The 26,499-nt window shown below is 46.1% G+C and overlaps 1 protein-coding gene across 1 annotated transcript; it reads left to right on the forward strand.

The window, feature by feature from the left end:
- The first annotated feature begins 10,086 nt into the window (after nt 1-10,086).
- On the forward strand, nt 10,087-26,287 carry LOC139288782 (nuclear receptor coactivator 3-like). The gene is made up of 21 exons (XM_070910189.1): nt 10,087-10,175; nt 11,194-11,354; nt 13,263-13,363; nt 13,475-13,649; nt 15,700-15,882; nt 16,916-17,002; nt 17,162-17,302; nt 17,777-17,924; nt 18,215-18,744; nt 18,830-19,953; nt 20,110-20,242; nt 20,836-20,994; nt 21,244-21,474; nt 22,006-22,114; nt 22,226-22,397; nt 22,733-23,059; nt 23,434-23,532; nt 24,421-24,676; nt 25,010-25,187; nt 25,305-25,509; nt 26,188-26,287. Exons 1-21 carry the CDS (start codon nt 10,087-10,089, stop codon nt 26,197-26,199), a joined length of 4,620 nt encoding a protein of 1,539 aa, XP_070766290.1. The 3' UTR covers nt 26,200-26,287.
- The last annotated feature ends 212 nt before the right edge of the window (nt 26,288-26,499 follow it).

Here is a 26,499-nt window from a genome sequence, read left to right on the forward strand (position 1 = left end):
CTCTCTCTCTCTCTCTCTCTCTCTCTCTCTCTCTCTCTCTCTCTCTCTCTCTCTCTCTCACGCAGCAACATTCACAAAAATTAGTTCGACATGTGGCTCTCAGTTTTCTTCCTGGTTCAACTGAAGGGGACAGATGAGGAGTGTGTTTTTACCATCTTTATCTTATCAGAGCTGTGTCTTGGCTGCGTGCAACTTTACACTCATCACCACAAACAAACAAGCTGAGAAATTGCCCGTTCAGCACGTGGCTGCATTCAGACTAAGTGAGAGAAACAACAACAACAACACAAAGCAATAACTCCATTAAGGTACAGCACCACCTTTTTTACATATTGTGCTTCGGCCGGAGGAGAAGGACAGGTCAGTGTAGATCACCGTCCATGGGAAACCAGAGCACTCAGGTTTTTTTATTTATTCACTTCATGCACTGGATTGTAATACAATGAAAGAATCCGTAAATGAGATGATCAGACCTGTTCATTCATCCAATGTTCATTTTTAAACCACAGCTTGTGGACTTGTTACGCAAAGATTTCCCTTTCAGTCAATGCGTAATGTAGTTTTTCCTGCGTTGACATGTTTTATTTATAATGTTTGACACACCGCAATGCATGAGTTTGCATTGTTTTTGGAAGATGCACCGACATATTGAGTTGGATACCAATAAGGAGCTTTAACAGAGGTCTGACAGTGAGTTTCAAGGCAATATAAAGCAAATTGGGGGCAAAGAGTGAAGTAAACATTGATTCATCAGCTGTGAGTTCTGCAGTATCATATAACATGGAAAGAGGAAGAAATCTCAAAAGTCACAACAAACTGACCTCTGAGTTAAATCAGCTTCTCTGACAGGCTTTGAAATGCAGAATCGTCTTTGAGATAAGATCTCAGCCAGTTTGATCAGCTCCTTTTGTGCTGTTTATGATATACCGAGCAAGTTCATGAAGTTAATGGCTTCTGTACGAGCATCCACAGTAAAATGTGAACTCATGTTTATTGCATCCCTTTTAACTGTGTTTTGCTTTAACAAGATAAACGATGCCGTAGTGTGAGATATTTATTGTGTTGCTCGAGTGCGCCGACGAAGCGCAAACACGCAAAACATTCGTACAGTAAAAGGCTGACGGCTCGTTTGGCTGTCTGTCGAGGAGTAATTGAAGAGCACAAAGAGGTAAACAGACAAGTGTTGAGAGGAGAGCGGACTGTGAAAAGGCCTCTGCGACTGTGAGCCTAACATTTCTCCACAGACTCAACCTCTGCATCATTCAATGCTTTTATATTCACGGCTTTACGCCGGTACGAGCGCCACATGCCGTTAACTACCATTTCATTCATTCTGTTTTTTTCACGGCTGTGTCAAAGTGAGCACAAAGAGCAGTAATGACCGCACTGAAGGCTCTCTTGTCCCTGCTCGTGCACCGCGACGAGAACTACTTTTAAAAAAAAAATTTCACCCCAACTTTTGCACACACACAAAAAAATGGAGTCAGTTACTCTTTGTCACAGCCGAGCTATAAATTCTTCCCACTTAAGCAGTCGTTCTCTGGCTCTATTTTTCTCCCCTTTCAATTAATAGGAAACACATCGGTTGAAGGAGGGTCTTTGTCAGTGTGTGAGAGTCCATACATCACCTAAACTAGAGCACTCACCCCCCTCCTCCTCCTCCTCCTCCTCCTCCTCCCTCCTCTGCCTCCTTCCTCCTAACACACACACACACACACACACACCGACAGCCCCCATCTGCTCCCAATCATGGGTGCAGCCAGCGGTCAGGTCGCTGACAGTGAACACGCACATACACACACACATGTAAACATACACAACATAGGAACATTAGGCATGAGGTCAGCCATACAAACACACACACACACGCTCATGTAGGCGTGTCCTGAACTCAGATATTTGGTTGTAAACTCTGACGCGACGCTCTCAAACATCCTAATAATAAAAACGAAATTAAAACTACATGCTATCTCTCACACACACACACACACACACACACACACACACACACACACACACACACACACACGGAGGCACAGTGACAGATGAACATGAGACATCCTGGCGGCGTGCTTCACTGATGACAGGGTGTCATGGAAACGCCCCGCATTCTCCATGGTTACGCACTCTTTACCCCCACGGGATACTCTCTTATGATTGTTCAGACAGAACACTTGAGCTACTACAACTCAGCGTGGCCAAAACACACACACACACACACATTGTTTCTTATCAGGATCTAACTGGACACAAATTAGCCTATTATGTGCTTTTGGGATTAGAGCGGCGATTTAGCCTAATAGTCTGTTTTCGTGGTCTTGCTCAGAGTCCGCAAAGCATGGGAGATATTTGCCAATAAAAGCTAGTCATTTAAATCCAGTTGTGTGGATCTAGAGAGCACATTTAGAGGAAAAGACGCGGAAGCACTTTCTTTCTTTTACCTTTTTATAGTTAGAGCAACTGGCTGAATTGTGGATCACATGCTGTCGTCACTTTCAGGTTTCAACCGTTTGGCTTCCTGTAAAACGTGTGTCTCAACATCCCTTTTCGTGTGTGTGTGTGTGTGTGTGTGTGTGTGTGTGTGTGTGTGTGTGTGTGTGTGTGTGTGTGTGTGTGTGTGTGTGTGTGTGTGTGTGTGTGTGTGTGTGTGTGTGTGTGTGTGTGTGTGTGTGTGTGTGTGTGTGTGTGTGTGTGTGTGGTTGGTCTGGCTGTGGGAGCGGCCTGTGTGTGTGTGTGTTGATGCAAATGCACAGGAGCCGCGATGTGTTTGCTCTGTACGTTTGCACCAGTAATGAAGACAAAAGCACATAGCGAGGCTCCCTCACAGTTCCTTCTGCTCATTAAGCTGTTAATGCAGCTTCCTGTGCATCTGTCTTCAGGCCACTGATTAATAATGCTGCTTGTTATTCATTAATATCACCATAATGAACATGCATGGTTGAGTATGATTGTTAAACTTTTTTGTTGTTGCTTTTTTTCCCCTCCAGACTCCATTGACCAGCCCACATACGACCCAGAGTGAGGGGAGGGGGGATCTGATCGTCCATCATCTCGGCGCCGTCACAAGGTGGGCTAACATCCCATATGGTTGGCATGGTAACGGCCTGCTGGGTTTAGGTTGAGCGGTTTGCCAGAGACGGTTTCTTGTTGTTGCTACATTCTTGCAACATCCCCTTGACCTGAACGCAGACAACAGTGTGTGTGTGTGTTTTCTGGAGCAAATGTTTTATGGAGGTGTTTTGTGTTTTGAGGTTTGGATTTTTGGATTTCGGAAGGTGGAAGAGTTGTGGATGAAACAAAGAGGGTTGAGCGGATGATTTTCAGGCAGATGAGAAAACGAAGAGTGGGAAGACAGCAGGGAGACAGGAGGAGAAATCAAATTATTCTTTGTGCTCTACCTGCCACAGAGGCTGAAAGAGAGCATTAATCTTTTACCCCTGTCTGCAGGTGACAACAACACACACACACACACACATAAATGTACCAAGAATTAACCAAACCACACTCTCTCTTTCGTTCACGTGCAGTCTCACACATGCTTTTGCAGACATGCTGCTATTGCACGGATAGCAGGAGTGAAGGAGTGACGGAGAGGGGAGGAGGGCAAGTCCAGTTCCAGGCGGAACTAGATATACTAGACATGCAGAACAGGAAGAAGAAAAATTCTTCTGCAAAGAGTTAAAGCAGGAAAGTAAAAAGTCCTGTTCATTTTCGCCACAGATAATGTTATGTGGCTGGCAGTTGAAGCACTTCTGAGACTTGGACGGGCATGAAACTCTCCCGTTTTAATCATTACTACGAAAGTTGAGCAACTGCATTAAAAAGCATTTCAGAATATCTTTGGGTTCCGCACTGTTGGTCAAATAAAACAAGCAATGTACATATATGTCAAACTTGTACTCTGGGAAATTGTGATGGGCAATTTCATTATTTTCTGACATTTTGTAAACCAAACCCTTAATGGAATAATCAAGAACATAATCATCAGAAAAACGGTAATAAAATAAGGCAGTCCTCCCATCCACCATGCCAGACTGCCTTGGTTGAAATATTCAAACTGTTGGCCATCACATAAACATATAGTATCATTGACTTATCTAGAAGTTTGGTGCATTTTTGTTGTTATTTGTATCTTTGAATGACTCTGACAATGAAAATAAAGCTCTCTTGAATCTTGAAAGTTGACAACATCATTGAAGGAAAATACTGAAACAGCAATTTATAGAAGGGGAAAAAATGCTCCCAAAATCTATTCTTCTGGGTTAGACCATCAGATCATTTCTTCTCTATCCTTCATAAAGCAGTGAAGACTGTCCGTGGCTTGTGCAAGTTCTCCAGGCGAAGCAGCTGCAGCTCTTGTTATGTCACTGGTGTGAGTTTCCATGGTCAGACCAGGGCTGTGTGCCTCTGTTTTGTCAACAGAGATTATGAAAGAGCGGCTGGCAGGCAGGTAGGCGGGGGAGGCCACAGCTATTTGCATCAGCCCAGCCTGAGCAAGGCCCGCCCCGCTAACTCTGTCACCTTCCCTCTCCCTTCCTATCTACTCCTCCCTCTTTGTCGCCAACAAGCAGCACCCTGCCCACACCGTCCGTCCTACCGTCATGGGCTTATCCTCCCCAAAAAAAGAAAGAATGGGAACGGAGACGCTCGTCAAACAAACCCACAGGAAGCTGTGATGGCAGCCAGTGCCACAGTTCTGCCATCTCAGCATTTGATAGATGGTGAATGAACGTCCTCAGACAACCATTGTTTTAAACAGAGAACTAGCTAATAAATACATTTACAGAACTTTCTGTTAAGCTTGAAGCCCTCTTTTACACAACAAAACCGTAAGAGTTTCAACTCAACTGTGAATGAAGCTGTAACATTGACTGAATCCACTCTGGGGATGATGCTTAGACAGGAATAAGTACAACACAGATTAAAGACGGGTCTAGATTGTATTTGTTTCCTGTGCACTCATCGTCTGCCCCCTGTAACTCTTTCCGACACGTTCTTGTTTGTTGCCTTGTTTTTTTCCTCTGCCGTGACTCACTCTGTCGTGGGAAGTCGTCTCTCCACTTTGTTCACTGTCTGCCCAAACCTTTTTTTTTTTTTTTTTTTGTCTTTCAGTTTTTAGCTGCCACTCAAACATTTAAAATCTGCTCCCCTAGAGTCCACGTGTTTAACTCACCAGTGTTATCGAAGCGCTGCTCATCTTATTGCAAACATTTTTATTGTGTACACTGAAGTATACAAAAAAACACACAAGAGTGGAAAAAGTACCTCAGTACAAAGTCATACTTCTAAGGATGTCTAGAATTGGGAATTGTGTGACTTGAATGTATGAAGTTAAGTTAGGTAAACTCACAGCCGTCTGCAAAAACTTTTTCCCTCCTCCCCAAACAGAACTAATTCATTGTTTAAATCTTAGAAAACAAATGTTATTTGATTGACATCCATGAAATGAATAGTTAATATTGAACGTTTAATCCACAGACTCTACAAACTTTTCAAAGGTTATTGTTAGAAACAATAAAATCTCTTTGTAAACTTCATTTTCTTTTGCTGTAATAAAACATTTTTATGATTATTCCCCAAATTAGCGGAAACAAAATAGAAATCCTAGAGGCTGAAATGTCACATGCATCTGCACAAAACAAACAACATGATCGCAGTTTTGCATGCATGGAGGAAATTAATAATGTCCAGTAAAATGCTTTACATACAGTACAGAACATGAGTGCATGTACATACAGTACATGAACAAATGGGAATTAAACTAAGCATTTGATCAGATATTATACAAGCGCTGCGGCTCTGTCCTGTGTTGTCTGAATGCAGCTGTAAGTGACATTTATGTTTAAAGATGTCTGAATGACAAAAAGAACTTTAACAGATGGACGAGGCCAGTAATGTTACGTGTTACATGACTAAAAAGGGCTTCAGATATACTTCGATATTTCTTGTATGGAAGAGGAAACGACGCCTGATTGAGGGGCTAGCAGGAAGGTCAGGGGGTCAACAAGAAACACTCGGATTCATCCTCTGGGAACCATAAACATTTATAGTAAATGTCATACAAACCTGGCCTTTAGTGTTCGAGGTACCTCGTCGTGGGACAAAGTGTTGATTAAAGGGATATTTTCAATGTATCAGATTTAGATCTCCTACTAGCCGACTCATGTCTGTGGGACTGTCCTGTTGCGCGTGAACTTTACTTGAATTGCGTCTTCTGGTTAATGAGGTGACCTGTTTCCTCTGGTTTTGCCATAAAGCCATAAAGCCTGTGGTTTCCTGGTGAGCAGTGCTCCCACTGGGCTTCGGGCTCCGGGGTCACTGGCGGGCTGCTGTCCTGTAGCAGTTTTGCTTCACCCCAGGTGATGCCACAGACCTGAGTGATCCTCCTTTCGCACTCTTCTAATGACCCGGAAAATATGCGGGTCAACTTGCCAGCGTGAAGGTGGTGACCCCCTTGAAGGGGTCAAGATCAGGGTTGAGAACCAGGTCAAACTTAGTGTGAGAGTTGAGAGCCACTTACCTGCATGGGTGCACTCACCTGTACGTGTCGGCAGAAGGACAGAAGGCTCTCCCATGACAGCTCAGTCAGCTGGGAGCTAAATTCTTTGTCTTATTTGTTTCTCTGGTTGAGCCACAAGCAGCTGCTGCTTCGGAACCACTCTGATTAACAGCTTCCCTCTGTTGCCTTTGGCCCTGATTAATGTCTTTGAGTCATCTGCAACTATATGATTTAGTCTATGAACATGCAGCTGATCAGAGGCCGTATGGCCTGGGGAATATGTTTGTTTCTGTCTAACTCTGTTGTGCTGTTGTGTTATGAATGATGCCTTCCTTTTCTACTTAATTTCTCCATTTTTAAGCATTTTTTTGTTTTCATGCTAGGTGTGCCTCCAACTGAGCCGAGTAAATTTTATGTAAATAAAAAATAAATGAATAAATAAAAGGCCCATGAGAAATAAAGAGTGTTTCCATTAAGTACTGTAATATTCTGAAGAGGGAGGCAAAAATGTCAAAGTCTGAAATGGGGGCTGAAAAGCCAGCCATCACATTGAGGGGCGAGACATGATAATCGTTTAAATATGAGGATGAAGGCGGATATTTTCAGGCAGTCTTTCCTTCAGAGTGTTGCGCTCGGTTGTAAACATGGAAAGTGACAAAAATTGTTGTGTAAAGAATTTAAAACTTTTAGACTTGAGCCATAAGAAACCCAGCTTACTTTCTCGTCTCCACACACCTGGACAATGGCTGCGTGAAGTGGGTGTGAATGTCAAACTGGCCAATCCCAGTAATGTGTGAGGGGAAGGAGGTCTGACTAGTAAAAACCCAATCACGTTTATACATGTAACAGGACACTTACTGACTCGCTCGTTCTTATGAGCTAGGATTTTGATATTGTTGATTTAACTATTATTTAATGTTCATGTATGTGTTTGTTTGGGTTAGTTTTTCTAGCAGAATCCTTGTTGCTGCTCAGAGTCTTTTCCTCCAAATCGAACTGTATACTGTAACTATCTGCTATAAAAGGTTTTTTCCTAGTATTTATTAATGTATGGAATAAAGGTTTTCCTTATATTCATGAATTAATTTGCTTCTTCTGTCCCCATGTGTTGTTTTCTTCTGCTGACATTTCAGTTTCTATCATCTTCTCAACATCGATACCAAGGCTTTTTTAATTTCCATTTTAACGCTCTAATTCAAAATCTGTATTAACCCAGGTGCAGAGACAATCTACTTTTTGCTCTGCACCCACTCTCTCACATTTGTTGCATCTCACTCTTTCCCCCTTAAATTGCCATCTTCATGCCCATCTCTCCTCTCCCTCTTGCTGCCCTCCATACTGCCATCACCTTCTCCCATTTCCCTCTTTACGCGTCTCATTCCCGCTGCCCCCTGCTGCTGTATTGTACCCACCGCAGCCCCGCTGCCTCTCTGCCACCAGGCCCCACTGCCTGTGGCGTGTAATTGACTTTCTCCCTGTACTGGAAAAGCGGGCGGCCCGCGCCAGGCTGGAGGTGACCCATTTCCCTGGGGCATTCAGCAGCCTCCTAATCAACCATTCTCTGGGGCCGCCTCATTCACTCTGCAATTAGAGCAACTCCCCCTTTGAGAACTCCATCAATAGGCTGGCAGGCAGGCGGGCGGGCTCGATCGGCGGTAGAGCAAAGACGGAGTTTCACTCAAACACTTTGCTTTGGCTCCACGAGTTCTGAGCCCTCCGACTTTGTGCCTCCCCCTCTCTGCTTTTTGCCTCCTCTGCTCCTCGTCTCCCTCGTGGAAGGTTTCATCAGACAACGGCAAGCAGGGGTTTTGTGTAACGATGAGCAGCAGACGGGGAGGCAGGTAGACAGGCACACAGGGAGGCAGGCGGGAGGAGAGGCAAGAGGAGGCGCAGGTAGGCATGCAGACAAAGGCAACGAGACAGTCAGACAGACAGTCAGATGGGAGGTACTCAAGGGAGAGATTAAAAGAGAAATTTGAAAGAAACTCAAAGCAGGAGGGATTGAGCAAGAGGAGCGGCGCGTCTTCAGAGCACCTCTTGCTTTTAGAAGAAGATTTATGAGTATTCCCCATTGTTGTCTTGCAAGGGAATACACTTGTGTTTCACCTGGTCTTGAAGACATGCATGAAAGCAGCCCTCATATTGATTCTGTCTTAGTAAGAAGGTGTGTTCACTGCTTGTTTCAGCCGGATATGATCTTGTAGCGAGCCAAGAGCGCCCGACTGAAGATTAGAACATTCCCTAAAACGAACGCAATCAGACGTTTTTTCGTTGGATTTGCTCTGATCCCACAAGAAGGAGCCTGAGATGATGGTGCATGGTGATTAAATAACAGGCCGGCATCTCTCCCCTGCCGTTGGCCTGATTTGCTATGCAGGAGAGGCAGTGCTCTGGTCAGAGGATAACCATGTAATCAATGGAATGAAAAAGCTGCTCTGGCTGTGAAGGTTAAGAGGGGTACTGGAGGCTTTCAGCCCACTCTGTGTGCCACACATGCATTCAAAACACACACCAGACAGTCTGAATGTTACATCTCCTCCTCTAATTCCTCCTCCTCTTCTTCCCCTCTCACCTGTTCCCCTTCCCTCCTGTCTTTCCTTGACATGCCTTTATCTCTCTTTCTCTCTCAGCTCGCTCCCTCCTACAGCCTCCGCCTCTTTTCGCTCTGATTCCCCCCCTCGGTGTTTTTTCTTCCTCTGCATTTTCTCTTTATATCCTCTGTCTCCCACTATATTTGTGCTCTCCTCCCTTCCCTCCCTTCCTCCATCCTCTTTTCCCTCCCTCCTACCTTTCCCCAGTGTCAGCTGCTGTCACTGTGGCAAAGAAAGTGACCAATCAGAGCCCACTTCACAGCACCGGCTTCTCCCTCCCTCCCTTATTTCTTCGGTTCCTTCCCTCTGTTCCCTTCTCCTCCTCCTCCTCCTCCTCCTCCTCCTCCTCCTCCTCCTCCTCCTCCTTTTAGCCTCCTTTCGTCCCATCTGCCTCTCTTCCCCGCAACCTTTATCAGCTCACTTCCTGGAGACGAAATGTGATGCATTATGGGAGACAGACGGCTGTCTAACGGGGTTAGTTGTGCAGCGTGGCTTATCATCAGAGACACTGCTAATCCTGTGTGTGTGTGTGTGTGTGTGTGTGTGTGTGTGTGTGTGTGTGTACCATATGAGCTGATGAACTCATACATGCACAGGCCCACACACACACACACACACACAAACAAACACAACCTCACATACTTACTTTCTCTTTCTTTCTGAGGAGGAGGGGGAGGAAGAGGAGGAGGAGGAGGAGGCAGACGAGACATGTTTATGTTCGTCAGTCTCTGCCAGGAGAATACAATTTGCATGGTATAAGCATATTTTACCCTGCTGTGTACTGTTTTGCACTGTATTCACTTTACAACCTCCTTCTGTATCGGTTATTTTTGCTGAGTTCAAAAGGATGAAGGAGTCTTCTTTCCTTCACTATCAAATAAAAGGGAATAGTGCTAATAGGGACTATATAATCCCATCTCTGCCACTATTAAAGCCTTATTTACACCTGTGTGTACATGTGTGCTTTTTCCTCTCAGGTGCTGATATGTGTACACGATGAGCGGACTGGGGGAGAACTCCATGGAGCCTCTGAGCTCAGAAAACCGGAAACGCAAGCTCTCCACTTGCGACACGCCTGGTCTGGGGTGAGTGTGGCTGATCAGTGTATGAGAGGGGAAATGCAGGAAAGTGGGCTACTGGGTCAGTGGTTTCTCTAGCCCGGGCCATGTGGCCCCTTTGTCTGCTCTGATGAGTAAGAAGCCAAATGTGTGCAAAAACACAGGAAGATTTTGTACGTAGTTTTGGTAGAAAAAGTACTTTTTAGAATTAATTCCATGATTTTTTTAAATATTTCTTTCTTTTTTTTTTACTGTATTTAACCTTGTCAAAGTCTAATAGATCTTCTCTCCCAGGATGGTAGGGATATGACCGTAAATAAAGTACACCTGCACGACTCCAAACCACAAATTTATTAGTCAACGTTTTGATCCCTGTCAGGTCAACAAAGTGGGATTGAAACGTGAATAAAATAGAGTCAACATAAAGACTCTCATACTACACAAAAGACATAATTGAGAGTTGGAAGATTGATCCTCAAAGTTTGTACACTAAATATGAAGCTATTGCTAGCAGCTGGTAAGCTTAGCTTAGCATAAAGACTGGAAACTGCTTGCCTGGCTCTGTCCAAAAAATTAAGTCTTGTCGTCACCGTGAGTTTTCCAGGCGACCAACAGAGACTCCAGCAAGTCACTGCACCCGGCCAAGAAATAGACCCAAACTTGTCACCTGGCTAGCTATGTCCCCCTGCTTCCAGGCTTTATGCTAAGCTAAGCTAACCGGCTGCTGGCTGTGTTCATATTTAGTGTACAGACTCAAGAGTGGTATCGATCTTCTCATCTAACTTTTGGCGAAAAAGGTGAATAGTACTGCAAGCTTGTTTAAGAAATGTCCAATTACCACTCAAAAATACAGTCAATATGCTCCAGCTGCAATAAAAATCATTGCTGACTTTTGCTGGGCAATGGGTTGCTATGCTTTCTCAAACAAACTACTTTCATGTACTTTGCAGCCACTCTGCATTGTTTATTATAAACATCATTGACAATTTGAGAAAAGCAGAGTCGCGTTAGCTTAGCGTTAATCTTTGCACATTTCCCTCTGCAGGTGTGAGAGGAAGCGACGGGAGCAGGAGAGCAAATACATAGAGGAGCTGGCGGAGCTGATCTCCGCCAACCTCAGCGACATCGACAGCTTCAACGTCAAACCAGACAAATGCGCCATCCTCAAAGAGACGGTGCGCCAGATCCGCCAGATCAAAGAGCAGGGTGAGTGGACACAGTTATCTGAAATCCTAAAGGATACTGAGAGCTGGAGCCGGACAGGTGCACTGCAAGTCAGATGGACTGCTGAGAAGTGTGTGTAGGAAACATTGGGAAAGGTGTTTAGGAAAGTGAGATGGGGAAGAGACAGCTGGGGGTTACACACACACACACACACACACACACACACACACACACACACACGTGCCTCCTCAGAGCCCAGGTGCAAGGACGAATCAGTCATTCATCTCCCACAAATTTCACAGTCTCAACTGTTTATGTTTGGGAGGAAACATTGGCAATGCTTTGTGAACCTGTCATTTGCGCGTGTGCGTGCGTGCATGTGCGTGCATGTGCGTGCGTGTGTGTGTTATGGGCATGCACAGCTGTGTGCTGGGCTCGCCAGGGGCTGTTTAATTGGACGTTTGCAGGTAATCACATGCCCATCCATTCTGCTGAACTGCCAAATTATTAGTTCTGTTACAGCTGCTATTGTCATACTTCTGTCTCCATTATGCAGCGGTCATTTCTACAGCCAGCGGTTTAAATAGCCGCAGGCTGAGACTCTTTGCAGATGCACCGTCGGTGCAGAATGGACACATTTTAACATTCAGACCTGTGTCAGTATACATTTTTCCATTCAAGGTGAATTTGTGGAGATCAGGGGGGAGAGCCGTGGTGGATTTCTGTGTTTCTGCTCGGCTCAGTCAGCGTCTGCCACCTCGACAGGAAGGGGAAGAGGCTACAGCTGGCCCTGACTGGCTGCTGACAGGTTGCCATAGTTACAGGAAGTGAAGACAGAAATGACACAGGCGTTTAGACTCGTATCTCGCTTTCTACCTGTTCCTCTTCTCCTCCTCTCACTTTCAGTTGCTCTTTCTGCCAGTCTTCATATTTGCTCTTTTCTCCATCAATCATTCCTGCTTTTCACCTCACTTGGATTTAATGTGCTCTTGCGTCTTCCTCCTCTTCTGCATCTTCTGCTTTTGCCCCCCCCCCTCCATCTGTATTGCAGCACAATGAGTTGCAGCATCTCCAGATTTGCTCCCAGCATCTTAAGATATTGAGTGAACCGATGGAGTGCAGCCTCTCTCTTTCTGTCTCACGCACACTCTGTTTATGTCTCATTCTCTTTCCTCTCCCTCTTTTTATCAGTCCTTCTCTACCTAACTTCACAGTGCCTGGCTGTAGGAAGCAATGGCTTTTTTTTTCTCTTTGTGTGGGTATCTGTGCCCCTTGGGAGCTAATCAGATAGAATGATTCCTGTAGCCGAGCAGCCCCCCCCTCCTTCTCAGACCAAGCCCTGCATTAATACAAGAACCCAAACGCCAGCCGGTTTCCGTCAGCATCGTCTCCGTCCACATCCCTCTCGTTCAGCTCCGGTCCTTCCTGTCTCCCTCTCTCTCTCCCTCTTTCTCTTTATCTGTCTTTCTTTCCCTCTCTCAGCCTCAGCCCCTCCATTAATTCAGGTGCCCCTGCACCATTACAGCTTCCAGAGCCTCTCTAGCTCTCTCCCGCGCTCTCTCTCTCTCTCTCTCTCTCAGCCCCAGCCTACCAGACAGTCCCTCAGAGTCTGACACTGAATATAAAACATGAGGACGGCTGCTACCTGCTCCACATGCACCCAGCCCTCTACTCCTCCTGACGGGCTCCTCAGAGAAACCTGCCTCCGTCCGTCTCCCTCCTCACCTGTAGTTTTATATCCAAAAAAAAAGTGAATATTGAGAAACGCTGCCCCCTGCTGGTGCAGCTAGAGTAGTGAATAACTGTTTCCGCCAGTCTCAGGTATCGTTGCTCTCACCTTGTGTTTCTCCTTTGCTCTTTTTTTTTTCTTCTTTGAAGGCAGCTGGGCTTGAAATGGCTGTTTGTGGTGTTTTTTATGTAACGCATTCCCCTCCCTTCTCTCTCCTCCAGGAAAAGCTTCATCCAACAACGACGACGTCCAAAAGTCAGACGTGTCCTCGACAGGTCAGGGGGTCATCGACAAGGACCACCTGGGGCCACTCCTGCTGCAGGTGAGTCCGGCGCTCCACCTCCGGGCAATAGGATAAATATTTATAATAGGAAATAGGAAGGTTTGATTGGCCGGCTGGCCGGTGGTGACTTCCTGTCGCTGTTGCTCTCAGGCTCTGGACGGCTTCCTGTTTGTGGTGAACCGGGAGGGCAGCATCGTGTTTGTGTCGGACAACGTGACGCAGTACCTGCAGTACAAACAGGAGGAGCTCATCAACACCAGCGTGTACAATATTCTCCATGAGGACGACAGGGAGGAGTTCCACAAGAACCTGCCCAAGACCAACAGTGAGAAACACACACACACACACACACACACACACTCACAGGGAAGTTGCACATCTGCTCAGAAGTAAACCCTGCTTGACATCTTCCACTGGGCCGAGGTATAAAACAAACTTTGAGAGGTTACAACAACTCCATGCGCACGTCAACGTAAACTCACTCAGTTATTTATTCATGCTCCTCTGTTCTTAACTCCTTCTCTCGCTATAATGAGGAGCTCTCGGGAAGCCTGTTCACGTGCATGAGAGCTTTTCAGAAACACACACACACACACACACACACACACACACACAGGCACACACACACACCTGACAAAACACACATGTGCACAGGAGCACCCACCCACTCGGTGCTAAGCAGGCAGAGCGTAGCGCAGCTGTCAGTCACACTCAGTGGTCCAGACAGTGTAAAACAGGCCTGAGCTCTATTCAGATCCCATAGCAGCCATCTGGAAACTACTTACTGCTGAATAATGCACCTCCACACTTTCCTCTACTTAATTCACTGTGTGTTTGCATGTGCACGTGTATGTCTTATTGTGCATATTTACATGCATATAGGTCAGTAATGGGATTGCATTTTTTGAAGGTGCTGCTTGTGCGTGTGTGTGTGTGTGTGTGTGTGTGTGTGTGTGTGTGTGTGTGTGTGTGTGTGTGTGTAAGCCCATGAGTATGTGCACAGAGCACTATTTATAAAGCTGATTAATTATGGATATGTGTGCTCGACTGAAGCTGCGACTCGATTAACTCCGCAGTAATGTTCCTAAGCAGCGGCGGCTCCGACATGTCATTGACACGTTCTCTCACTTATTCCTCCCCTTCCCCTGCACGCTCCTTTAGTCATTCACTCTCTTTATCTTTTAAAACTCATCTTTATCTACTTTTCCTCTGAGCGTCCCCTGTGCCTCTCTCAACTCACTCTTTTCTCAGCCTCATTCATACTTAATATGGCTGCCTACTAAGATGAATATTGTGGTTGTCTGTTTCTCAACCTGCTTCTCGCTGCTCTCCCACCCCTCATTGTGTCTCGCTCTGCTGCTCAGCCCCTTCATTATCTTTTGGACCCATGAATGAAATACGCTCTCGCTGCACATTCCTGCGGGATGACCGCTGACCACGCCAGCTACAGTTAAATACACACACTCGCGCACAGGCACCCAAGACACACATACACTAACAAAAACAGACGCACACTCGATGCACAAAACATGAAGTGAGCTTTTGTTGTTAGCCAGTGTGTTTTTTGACCCCTCTGTCTTGCCTCACTGTTGGCTAATTGTGTCTGAGGGGAGGTGTCGGCCCCAGTGACTGTGCTGCGTTTTGTCTGTCGAGGAGAGAAACCCAAGGCCTTGTTAAATCACCTCTCACTATCAGTTAGCCCCTCCCCAACAACACTACCCATCCCACCCCACCCCAAGACATGTCTCGCTCTCCTGGGTTCTCGCTTGTATCCTCCCTGCACCTGCCAGACAGAAACCTCCAGCCGACTCAAGGCCCCGATAAGGCTTCACACAGACCTTGGAGGACAGTTGGATGTCTCTCTGAAGTTTGCCTCCCCTTTTTTCTCTCTTCCTCCCTCTCCCCTGTGAAGGTGACCCCGTCTAAATTAGTGTGTGTGTGTGTGTGTGTGTGTGTGTGTGTGTGTGTGTGTGTGTGTGGTGATGAGGAGTCAGGGCCTAAATGAGGATAGATGGCTGAGTGTCCCTGGCCTCTGCCCGCTACAGAGCAGACGGAGAGGGAGAGATATTGGAAATCGACACCTTGGCTACATTAATCCCATGGTCCATTTAGCCTGGGATCCGAACAGCAGGAGAGGCTTCTGCTTCTCAATTTAAGAGGGAAAATACATGTTGCAGTGTGGTTTGTTTGTTTTGTTTTGTTTGTCCTGTGTGTGTGTGTGTGTGGATCCGCGGCAGGAAAGGGTGTGAGCTGTTGTGATATTTGATTACAGGCAATCCATTCATAGCTGCATTTGGATTTCAGTCCCAGGAGTTACAAGCTCATTCCATTCTACTCCAGAGTATAAATTGTTTTTTGTTTGCGTTTCCTTTCAGTAAATGGAGTGTCGTGGGGAAGCGAGGCGGCCCGACAGAAGAGTCACACCTTCACTTGCCGGATGCTGGTCAAGTTTGGCCACGCCCACGGCCCCATGGAGGAGGGGCCAGGAGGGCCACGCTATGAGACCATGCAGTGTTTTGCTCTTACCCAGCCCAAGGCCATGATCGAGGAGGGGGAAGGTACGCTGGCACAGTCCCAAACTTACATAGTTTTAGTTGATGATAACGGGTCATTATTTTAGTGTTGAAAATCATACACTGGCAACATTTAAAGTCCCCCTCCACTTAAAAATATGCTTTGCTTATTGTTATTGCACTTGGCTTGACCTTCATTGAGCAGAATGATGTATGTAGACGTTGACACTAGGAGGTTGTTTTCACATTCATCTGCTGAAGGAGGAAAGTTTCTCTGAGTTCAACACGTATACGTATGAGTAGGATTTTATGAAATCACAAGTGGTTTGAAAGCCAATCGTGTTCCAGTATAAAAGTGTCACTTTATTTGCAGAATATACTTTTCAGTGAACTTTTAAAACTGAAAAATCCCAGAATCTATGAATGTGCAAATATTTTCAATGAGAAGAGAAGGAGTGGTTGTAATATTGAATGTGTAACAAGGTAATTGAACATTTTTATGGACAAACCATATCAGATTTTTATATGTCTTAAAATATGTCAGGAGGGGATCTTTAAAAGGAAGTGAAAATATGATTTAAAACTCTGGTTGAAATTCTGATTTTAAAAATGATTTTACAGTTTTCACATAACTAGAAGCTCATTTGAATTTCCTCCCCATTTTTCCCTTCACCAGAAACAATTTTTAGCTATGTACTAAACAAACAACTATGTTTCCTTCTTGGAAATTGTGGATGCATGGAGCCATAAAATCTGGGTAAAATTGAAGAAATACCGACACATTGACAGAAATACTAGAAGAGGCTCTTAAGATGCAAAAAGAATCAATTAACTACATGTGCAAAATGTGACAAAAAAGAGAACATTTCAGTTATAGGACCATCACTTTTCCTATGACATGGGATTGTTCACCTTGGTTACACACACCTGACGCTGATTCTTGAAAATCCTGAGCGCAGGAGCGTGCTAATTAAGCATATTTCAGTGAAAGTTGTTCAAAAACAAAAACAATTAGCCTTAAGTGTATGCAACGGTCATGAAACATTACTGACACTCCTCTCCTCCCTTTCACCTGCAGACCTTCAGTCATGTATGATCTGTGTGGCCCGTCGGGTGACAGCCATGGAGAGAACGGAGAGTTTCAATACCCGGCATGAGCTCTCAGGTGAGGAGCTGCATACCCTCAATGCTCACTAAACAAACACAGAAGCTCAAACAGGCCATGACGTTTATTCTTTATCCATGAACAGGTTTGACTCATCCCTCTTACGTCACCTTGTTTCCTTCCCTCTCTCACTCGTCCTCCTTCTGTCCTCCCCGGCAGGTAAACTGATCCAGATTGACCAGAACTCTCTGCGGGCGTCAATGCGTCCAGGCTGGGAGGATTTGTTGAGGCGTTGCATTCAGATGTTCCTTCAGCACAGCGACGGGCAGCCCTGGTCGCACAAACGCCACTACCACGAGGGTGGGTCACACACAAACACACACACACACACACCTGGAATCAACTGCTGAAGTACTTAAAACTTCGCAAATTCGTCTTGTTAGGAGCTGTCAAATCCACAATGAAAGAGCTGGAGGTAAATCCATGAGGAGGTCGCTGTATTTAATGAACTATTTACTAAGTTGTGTATTCAATCTTCTCTCTTATAATGCTATATTATAGCTATGAACACTATTGTCTGAAATTATTTGTTTTATATTTGTTGTTACTAGCTATCTTGGCCCTTCAGAAAGAAACCTACTGGTTAAATATATAAACACACCTCATGCATTAGTGTATTAATATTGATCTCATGAATACAAATGTCTGAGCGCTACAACATTGATCCTCACTTTAATCACAGAGTTGCTCTACACATAAAGGCAGTGATTGATGACCTTTGTTATCAGATAAGTGTTTCAGGGTGCTAATTTGTTGTTTTATCTGTCTGTGCAGCCTTCCTGCAGGGTCACGCCGAGACACCCTTGTACCGCTTCTCCCTGTCTGACGGCACTCCGGTCACAGCCCAGACTAAGAGCAAACTGTACCGTCACCCCATGAGCAACGAGCCACAAGGCTTCATCTCCACTCACCTACTACAGAGGTCAGAAACTGAAAATGCACACTCCATTCAAACACAGCAAAGGATGTGTCATTTACTGTATTAACAAAAAAAAGTACTTCCAGCATATCTATGCGAGGCAGCCAAGGCATTCATGCCCCATGAATAGCTGAAGTAGCATCTGAAGTAGCTCTTATACGCTGACTGGTATTTTAGTTGCATTTATACTGAGCAAATACAGTCTGAGAGTGGTTGTTGTGGAGTTACAGAGTTTTTAAGATTTTTGCATTTTTTCAAACCTTGTGCTTGTTTCCCCCTCTCCTTCCACACAGGGAACCAAACGGTTACCGCTCAGCTCAGGGTGGGAACATGATGCCAAACACTATGAGACAACAGGGCATGGGAAGCCAAAACCCGAATGCCCAAATGAACATGAACACCGGTGGGGGGATGGGCATGGGGGGCATGGGCGGCATGAGCAGGGGCTTTGGCATGAACGAGCAGGGCCACATGGGTCACATGGGTCCGATGGGAGGCGGCTCTATGTACGGAGGGAGTGGTGGAGGAGGAAGTGGAGGTGGAGGCATGGGCAACCGCATGATGCAGATGAATCAGATGGGGCAGATGAATCAGGTGGGGCACATGAATCAGATGAATCAGATCGGTCCCATGAATCACCCGGGCCAAGGCATGCAGCAGCACCCACAGCAGCCCCCGTTTCAGAGCAGCGGAGGGTTTGGGCTGAGTGGGATGAACAGCCCTTCGGGAAGCCCCAGAATGGGCGGCCCCCAGCAGGGACTCCTAATGTCACCCCGGAACAGAGGGAGCCCAAAGATGGGCGCCAACCAGTTCTCACCTGGAGGTAATGTCAAGTCAATCAATTTATAAATAACTGATGCTACTAGTTTGTTTGATTGGATTCATTTGAGTGATGTTTTCCTTTCTAGGCCTACACTCCCCCATGAGTGGTATTGTCAGTGGTGGAGGAAGTGGAGGGAGCACCACCACCTTCTCCAGCAGCTCCCTAAATGCCCTACAAGCGATCAGTGAAGGAGTAGGGAGCTCCATCCCCTCAACCCTAACGTCCCCCTCGCCAGCCCTTAAACCAGACAGCTCTCCCAGCATCCACTCCTCCTCCTCTTCCTCTCAGCCCAGTCAGCCAGCCAAACCAGGCCAAGATGGCTCCAAAAGCCCAGCGGGAGGCTTAGGGCCTGGACCCAGCGACCATCACCACCCCATGCACCATCACCTCCATCATCCGCATCCTCAGGCGGAGAGTTCTGGAGACCGACCAGACAGCCAGGCAGCTACAGTGACTAAAGAGTCTGGAGAGGGAAGCAACGAGGCGGGGGTGGCAACCTCCGAACCCCCTCGGAGGGTGCCAGACAGCAAGGGGCATAAGAAGTTGCTGCAGTTGCTGACTTCCCCAACGGAGGAGCTGGGGATAGGTGGCAGCGGGCCAACAGGGCCCCCTGTACCACCCCCACCATCCAGCAGCAGCACTCCTGCAGGCTCAGACAGTAAGGACCCCACCGGAGGCATGACTAGCCCCTCGTCTACTGGGGTCTCCTCCTCTTCAGCCAGTGCCAATCCAGGCCAGGCAACCGGGCCAGGGGGCGTGTCAACATCACTATCGTCAGCCCACTACACAGGCTCACTGCAAGAAAAGCACAAGATCCTCCACAAGCTTCTTCAAAATGGCAATACCCCCGATGAAGTAGCTAAGATCACAGCCGAGGCTACAGGAAAGGTATCACTAGGGGGCCAGGAGGGTGGTGAGGTTGGAACAGGAGGATCAGGGGCCGGGTCCGGGGCTGGGCCTGGGATGATCACGGAGCCCAAACAGGAGCAGCATAGCCCCAAGAAGGAGAAGACCCATGCCCTCCTCCACTACCTCCTCAACAAGGATGATTCCAAAGAGCCAGTGGATGTCAAGCCTAAGCTCGAAGAACTGGATGGGAAGGGAGCCCCAGGGACCGCTGGCGGCCCTGCACGGGCTGGCCCTGGGTCTGGACCCGGCCCTGCACCCGAACATCCTGAGAGCAAGATCAAGTCAGAGCCACCTGATGACGTAAGATTGCTTCTTTGTTAAGACATGATTGTCTGTAATATTCACATTTAGCTAGCCACGTTACACCTGCCTTTTACTCACAACCTGTTATCTGGATGAATGTGAATCTTCATAGACGTTTACCTAATAACTCATTTGGTCTATTTTATTGTTCAGTTGCACAACCTAGAGTCTATCCTCGGAGATCTGAGGGGTTCAAGCTCTGACTTTTACCCGGATCAGGCTGGAGGTGGAGGGGCTAACGACGCAGGAAATAAACCCCAGGGTTGCCTTGACGACAGCCTGCAGGGTAAGTGGTTCAAGAAGTGGCAGTTACATGCAGGGCGGGTGTTATGACATCATATGTGATGATATCAATATGAAATGCCAGTGAAACTACATCTTTCATCATCATATGCTGTCTGAGTTTTGTTTTACTCCTACAGCTTAATTTCTGGTCTTCATGCTACAAATACAAGTCTCACAATTTTCTCATCCTCTCCTAATTTAATTTCATTAAATGTAGAAAATTCGAAAATTAGTTTGCAAATGCAATGCTTGAAAGTAAAATCTGTTTGAAAGTGTGTTTCGACATCATAGCAGTATAAAATACTTAAAAAAATGCATTTATATATTCTCGCTCTCTGAATACTTGTTTTTTTTTACATTCATTCTTATGAAATGGTCCAGAAATCCATAATTTGAATTACTCACACACCGTAATGTATTCAGTGTTTAAACAATGAAAAATCCATGTTTTCAAAATGCCAGAGGGTACTGAGATTATTTTTTTTCCCATATCACTGAATTTCATGCAACACAGACATGTTATGAATTATTATCCCAATTCTTGAGGAAGACAGAGAAGCGTTTGACCAATGACTTTATACTTTTTGTGTACAGGGAGTCCAGGAATGGGTCCAGTGCCTCGGGGGCCCTTCCAGAGGGCCATGTCCATGGACGGGAAGCCTGCAGGTGGGCCTGGAGGAGCAGGTAGACGCCCGATGCTCATCAAGCAGGAGAACATGATGGGCAGCCCAGACGGCTACCCAGGAAACATGGGTGTGTGTTCAAGTGTGTTCAACACATTTTTCGCTCGACTCTCTCTGCCTCCCCCTCTTATTATTAGGTTATATGTTACCCAATTTAGGTTCTTGACTATATTTGAATGTCATATCCTATGATCAGATAACCTTTAAACTTTTAAGACACAAATTTAAGATGGTAAATGTTGATGACCAAGACTGGGCCACACTGCTCTCCACTTTTATGATACTGACACATGCACATCTGGTGTTTATGTATTACCAGGACCAATGAATAGGGGCATGGTTCCCCAGAGGTCTCCCATGGGGGGGTCAGGGGACTGGGGCATGTCCCGCTCCAGTGCCAGCCCTGTGGGCTCAGCAGGACACCCCTCCATGATGCGCCCAGGCATGGAGTACAACAATGGCAAGGGCATGATGTCAGGACCGATGGTCAGCCGCTCCAACAGCGTACCGGGCACCAGGTCTATGCTGCAGCAACAGCTCATGGAAATGGGTACGTCTGTCATACTGTTGCCAGGTGTTAACGGTGTTTATCATAAACACAACTATGTGAAGATATGTACCAAAAAGCAGAGAGAAGTGTGAAAATATAACAAAACAAGATTAAGAGTCTGCAGACATACTAGTGGCTCTGCGTGGCTGTACTTGGACACAGCGGTGAGCAACATGCTGAGTGACAATGCTAACATTGCTGATGTTTAGCTGGTATATTGTTTATCATGTTCACCATCTTAGTGTAGTTTGTTGCCATGCCAACATTTGCTAATTAGCACTAAACACAAGGGCAGCTAATCTTTTGGTCATAAATCAAAGTATTGGACACACCTGACCTGATGGTGGCGCTAGATGAAAAATTAGGGAAAGATTAGGAAGATTAGGGATCGCCAAAGTTACTACAATTCATCCTGAGGGGAACATGAATCTCTGTACTAAATTTTGTGGCAATCCAATCAATAGTTGTTGAGATATTTTATTTTAGGTATGTATATGTACAAATAAGAAATGTATTGTCTTGCTTGTTTAGGAGGCTCTGCTGACATGGGCATGGGTATGAGCCCCTTCAGCCAGCAGGGCCAGCCCAACCAGTCCTCCTCCTCCTGGCCGGACACTATAATGGGCATGGAGGGTAACAGGTCAGTGCAACATCTCTTATCGTCTGTATCTATTCCTGATTAGCTGCAATGAGCTCAGGAGGCAGTTTATTCTGAACCTCTAATGAGTGTCTGTGTCTGTGTGCCTTGTAGACGCCAGTTTGGCAACACCTTAGACGACCTTCTGGTGCCTCCCACCACCAGTGAGGGTCAGAGCGATGAGCGGGCGCTCCTGGACCAGCTGGACTCTCTGCTGAATAACACGGATGGCATCGCTCTGGAGGAGATAGACCGAGCCCTGGGAATCCCAGACCTCGTCAGCCAGGTAGGTCATCAGAAAAGATATAAAAAGATGGATTAACAACTCTCTCATCTCCGTGCTCCTCTTCTAGATCCCTCTAGAAGTAAAGTAAAAGCAGAAAAGATCAGTGTGCATATCATGACTCATAAGTGAGCCTTACGTTCATCTTTGCATTAGATATTTCAGTCATGACTCACCATGTTCAGACTGTTCTTTCACTGAAGGGAGATAGATGAGCCCAGAGGGATCTGTCTGTGCTGCTTAGAAAAAGACAATTACAGAGCCAGCCAATTGGAAATTAATCAATTAGATGGAGAGTTTGACAAACTCTTTTTGTCCTCTTGTCCTGTCTGCTCCAGAACCAGGGACCTGAGCAGCAAATGGAGCCTTTTCCAGGGCAGGACCCGTCCATGGTGCTGGACCAGAAGCCTCTCTATGGACAGGGCTATCCCGGACCCCCCACCATGCCTATGCAGTCTGGTTATGGAGGGAACCCCATGCAGGGACAGGCCCAGCAAGGAGGGTTTGGGCCCATGCTCTCTCAGATGGGCCAAGGTGGCAGCTTCCCTGGTATGGGTGGAATGAGCGGCATGGGACACCCCAGAGCCAACATGATGAGACCCAGGATGATGACTGCCAACAAGCCCATGAGGCTCCAGTTGCAACAGAGGCTGCAGGGACAGCAGGTATGAATACAGGAAGCTCTCTGATTCATCAGTTTACATGTAAACAAGTATCTTGTGTCACAGTTAATACGGTACTAAATTTAATCTAACCATGTTAAAATCAGTGGAGGACCTTCTAACATCTGGGAGAAAGTGAAAGTGTCAGTGATGTAAGGTTACAACGGCTAGAAATGAACAAATAGATTAATAGGAACTTGCTCTTGATGGCTTTTTGATTTTGAAGTTGGGGATAGCATCCTGGAGTTGCAGTGTAAGTGATGCCTGATGCATTACTTTCTGTCATTTATCCGTAAATTCACGGTATGAAAGTGGGACAGGGTCAGAGTAACATTTGCTCCTCTGTCTTATGTTGAATGTTCTTTTTCCTTCCTCAGTTCATGAATCAGACACGGCAGGGCATGGCCATGAAGATGGAGAATCCGGGAGGCAACCCTGGCATGAGGCCCAGCATGCAGCCTGGCATGGGAGGACAGGTAGATGACAAAAGCCCTTTTGGTTATGTCTTACAGATGAATCCTTGTAATACTTTGGGTTGTAAAGTGAGACTTGTCACAAGATTTAGTTTTAGTTTCATAATCAGAATCAAGTTTGCCAAGTATTTCCACACATCCACACATACTTTGGTTGTGGTGTATCCTCCAGCAGGACACATTTCAGCTCTTCAATTGATCAGGAAATCCCTCTAATGGATGAACCTGGACTTATTCTTTAACAACTTTTAACATTTATAACTACAGACTGAATGCTGAAACCCAGCAGGTTTTAATGCATTACCAACATTTATGAAAATTATAAAGTTCTAATTATTCTCCAAAGCATTTGTAACAGTAACAATAAAAAAAAACGTATAAACCCTTTATGTGATTGACCGTTGTAGACTCCTCTTGTCCTGTTTGGTAGCCAATTTAAACCAGACCGTGACAGACTGATTGCCATGCAGAACTGGCTCAACAGGTCCTGTGGCAGTTAAACTTCCTCAGCTAGTGCAGGAAGAACATCATCTGCTGGTCCCTTTTAGGAGTCAAATTTTTCAGCTCTGCTTCAGGTCAGGTATTATTTTTTTGGCCATTTTCTATGCCTCTTGACTATATACTATTATTTGAAGACAGACAGTAGCTGGAGGGTGAGCGAGAGGGCAATGACATGTGACAGAAGTCCCCGGCCAAATTGGAACCAGGGGTTCTGCAGTTTATGTGGACGCTCAAATTGTGGTCAAAGGAATACAGTTACTTTGTCGTGGAGTCTACCTTCATCTCCACAGTATATCTCTGTATCAGATGATGCAGATGATCGACATGTCCTCTGTTCTTCCTCTGTCATGCCAACCCTCCTCAAACTCTCTGATTGTTTGTTTTGTGCAGCCGGGCTTCCTCAATGCTCAGATGATGGCTCAGCGCAGCAGGGAGATGGTCACCATGCAGATGAGGAGGCAGCGCATGATGATGCTGATGCAGCAGCAGCAGCAGCAGCAGGCGGCAGCGGCCGCTGCTGCAGCCGCAGGAGGATTCAGTCCCCCTCCAAACGTCACGGCTCCTGGTGGCATGGACAACCCTATGGGAGGGCCAAATATGGGCCCCCAGCCGGGCCCCCAGCAGTTTGGATACGGTGGGAACTATGGTGAGTTTACTGAGCCAGGCGCTCAACAGAATACTGCTGCTCCCTGGTGGTGAGTCCGTGCACTGCAGGGTTCTGATCTCACATTTGTAAAAAGGAAGATTGGCATTTATTTATGTCAAAAAATCTAAGTTTGTTAGAAGGCTGTCCATGTACATCTCCCTTGTCTCTGTTTTTTTATAGTCAGACCAAATATTGTTATTGAAGGGATAGTAAGTATCAGAACACACTTCCAGGCAACAGGATCGTCATCTATCTATATTTATCACTACGCATCAATTATCTATTTCCTATGGAGAGAGGGGTGAGCTGAGGCTGGATGATTTCTCTTTACAGGGATGGGCCAGCAGGGAGACCCCTCTTTTGGCCCATCAGGCGGCAGTCCTCCTAATGCCATGATGCCCGGCCGCCTGGGGCCTCAGAACCCCATGATGCAACAGCACCCACAGGGTGGTCCCATGTACCAGGGCGCAGATATGAAAGGCTGGTCGCAGGGAGGCATGGCACGCAACAGGTATGAAATCAAACACATTTACGACAGGTACTGCAACACTTTGCAGGCTTCAGTTTTTCTCTTCTTTAATGCGTACAGTTAAAACTCTTCTTCCTTCCTGTCACTCTCCTTCACCAGTTCGTACCCTCAGCAGCAGTTTGGGCAGCAGGGACCTCCGGGGCAGCAGCAGTTTGGGCAGCAGGGGAATCCAGGGCAGTATGGGGGCATGATGATGAACGGGGGCATGCCAGCCAGTGGAGGAGGAGGTCACATGGGCCAGATGGGGGGGCAGATGGGTATGAACCCAATGGTGATGGGACGCATGCCTATGGGGCCTGATCAGGTAGGAGAGTCTGAATGCTTAAAGGACAGATTCACATTTTTATCTTAAAACAATACTGACATGCCCTTATGTACACTGAAAGGCTTGCTGTAATCCTCCCTCCCTTCCATAGTGGGCGCAAAGAAATCTCTTCTTATAGTAGTTTCAGTGTAAGAAAAGGGGGGACAAACCGCCTGAGGTTTGACTGGCGCTTTTTTAATGACATCATCTCATTGCGTCGTCTTCTTCTGCTGTGTTTTTATAGCACCCAGCTGGAGAATGCCACCAACTGTTTATCTTGATAAACCAACTCTGATATTCGCATAACGGTAGTGGCATAATGTGCATTTTCTTTTGCAGATTTTTTGGAGATTCTGTTCAAATTTTACGCTACATTTGGATGGAAACCTGGCTGCTGTCTGTTTGTACTAAAACAACTGTAACTTTGAAAGATACCCATTTTTATCTTTAATGTCAAATTAACTGGAGGACTGAGGATTTATTCCTCATTGCTTTAATTAAAATTGCTTGAAGAAGAGATTTCTTTGCATCCAGTATGAACAGAGGAACAATTACAAGAACCAATAAAATTTTCAATGCACGTATGAACATGTTAGCATTGTTTTAAGATGAGGACAGACAAAGCTTTGGTCAATTGCACTTCAATTTTCTTTTTCTCTTTTCTTCCCCTCAATCTAGAAATACTGCTGAGCGTCGTGACAGAAGCATTTGTCTCACTGTGATCTCCATTCAGAGAGAGGACACGGCTGCAGCACTGGAGTGTGTGGAGGACCCGGCGGTGTGTGTGTGTGTGTGTGTGTGTGTGTGTGTGTGTGTGTGTGTGTGTGTGTGTGTGTGTGTAGTGCTGCACTCCCACCAGACGGGGGAGTGAACTTCCTTTCGGACTCACGGCCAGTAATGGCAGTCTGGCAACCTGAAGAAAACAGACAGACTGTCACAAACATAACATGAAAACACACAGCGTTCATTAAAATCAGAAACACTGTGACG

Source organism: Enoplosus armatus, chromosome 8 (genome assembly GCF_043641665.1).
Source record: "Enoplosus armatus isolate fEnoArm2 chromosome 8, fEnoArm2.hap1, whole genome shotgun sequence".
In the NCBI taxonomy this organism is placed as follows: Eukaryota; Metazoa; Chordata; class Actinopteri; order Centrarchiformes; family Enoplosidae; genus Enoplosus; species Enoplosus armatus.

What these genes read in the sequence shown, in the direction of transcription:
- LOC139288782 (XM_070910189.1), top strand. Translation starts at nt 10,087, where the DNA reads ATGAGCGGACTGGGGGAGAACTCCATGGAGCCTCTGAGCTCAGAAAAC. An exon ending in CAAACGCCACTACCACGAGG is followed by an intron (nt 17,303 to 17,776) that starts GTGGGTCACACA and finishes CTGTCTGTGCAG; the next exon opens with CCTTCCTGCAGGGTCACGCC. An exon ending in TGGATACGGTGGGAACTATG is followed by an intron (nt 24,677 to 25,009) that starts GTGAGTTTACTG and finishes TTCTCTTTACAG; the next exon opens with GGATGGGCCAGCAGGGAGAC.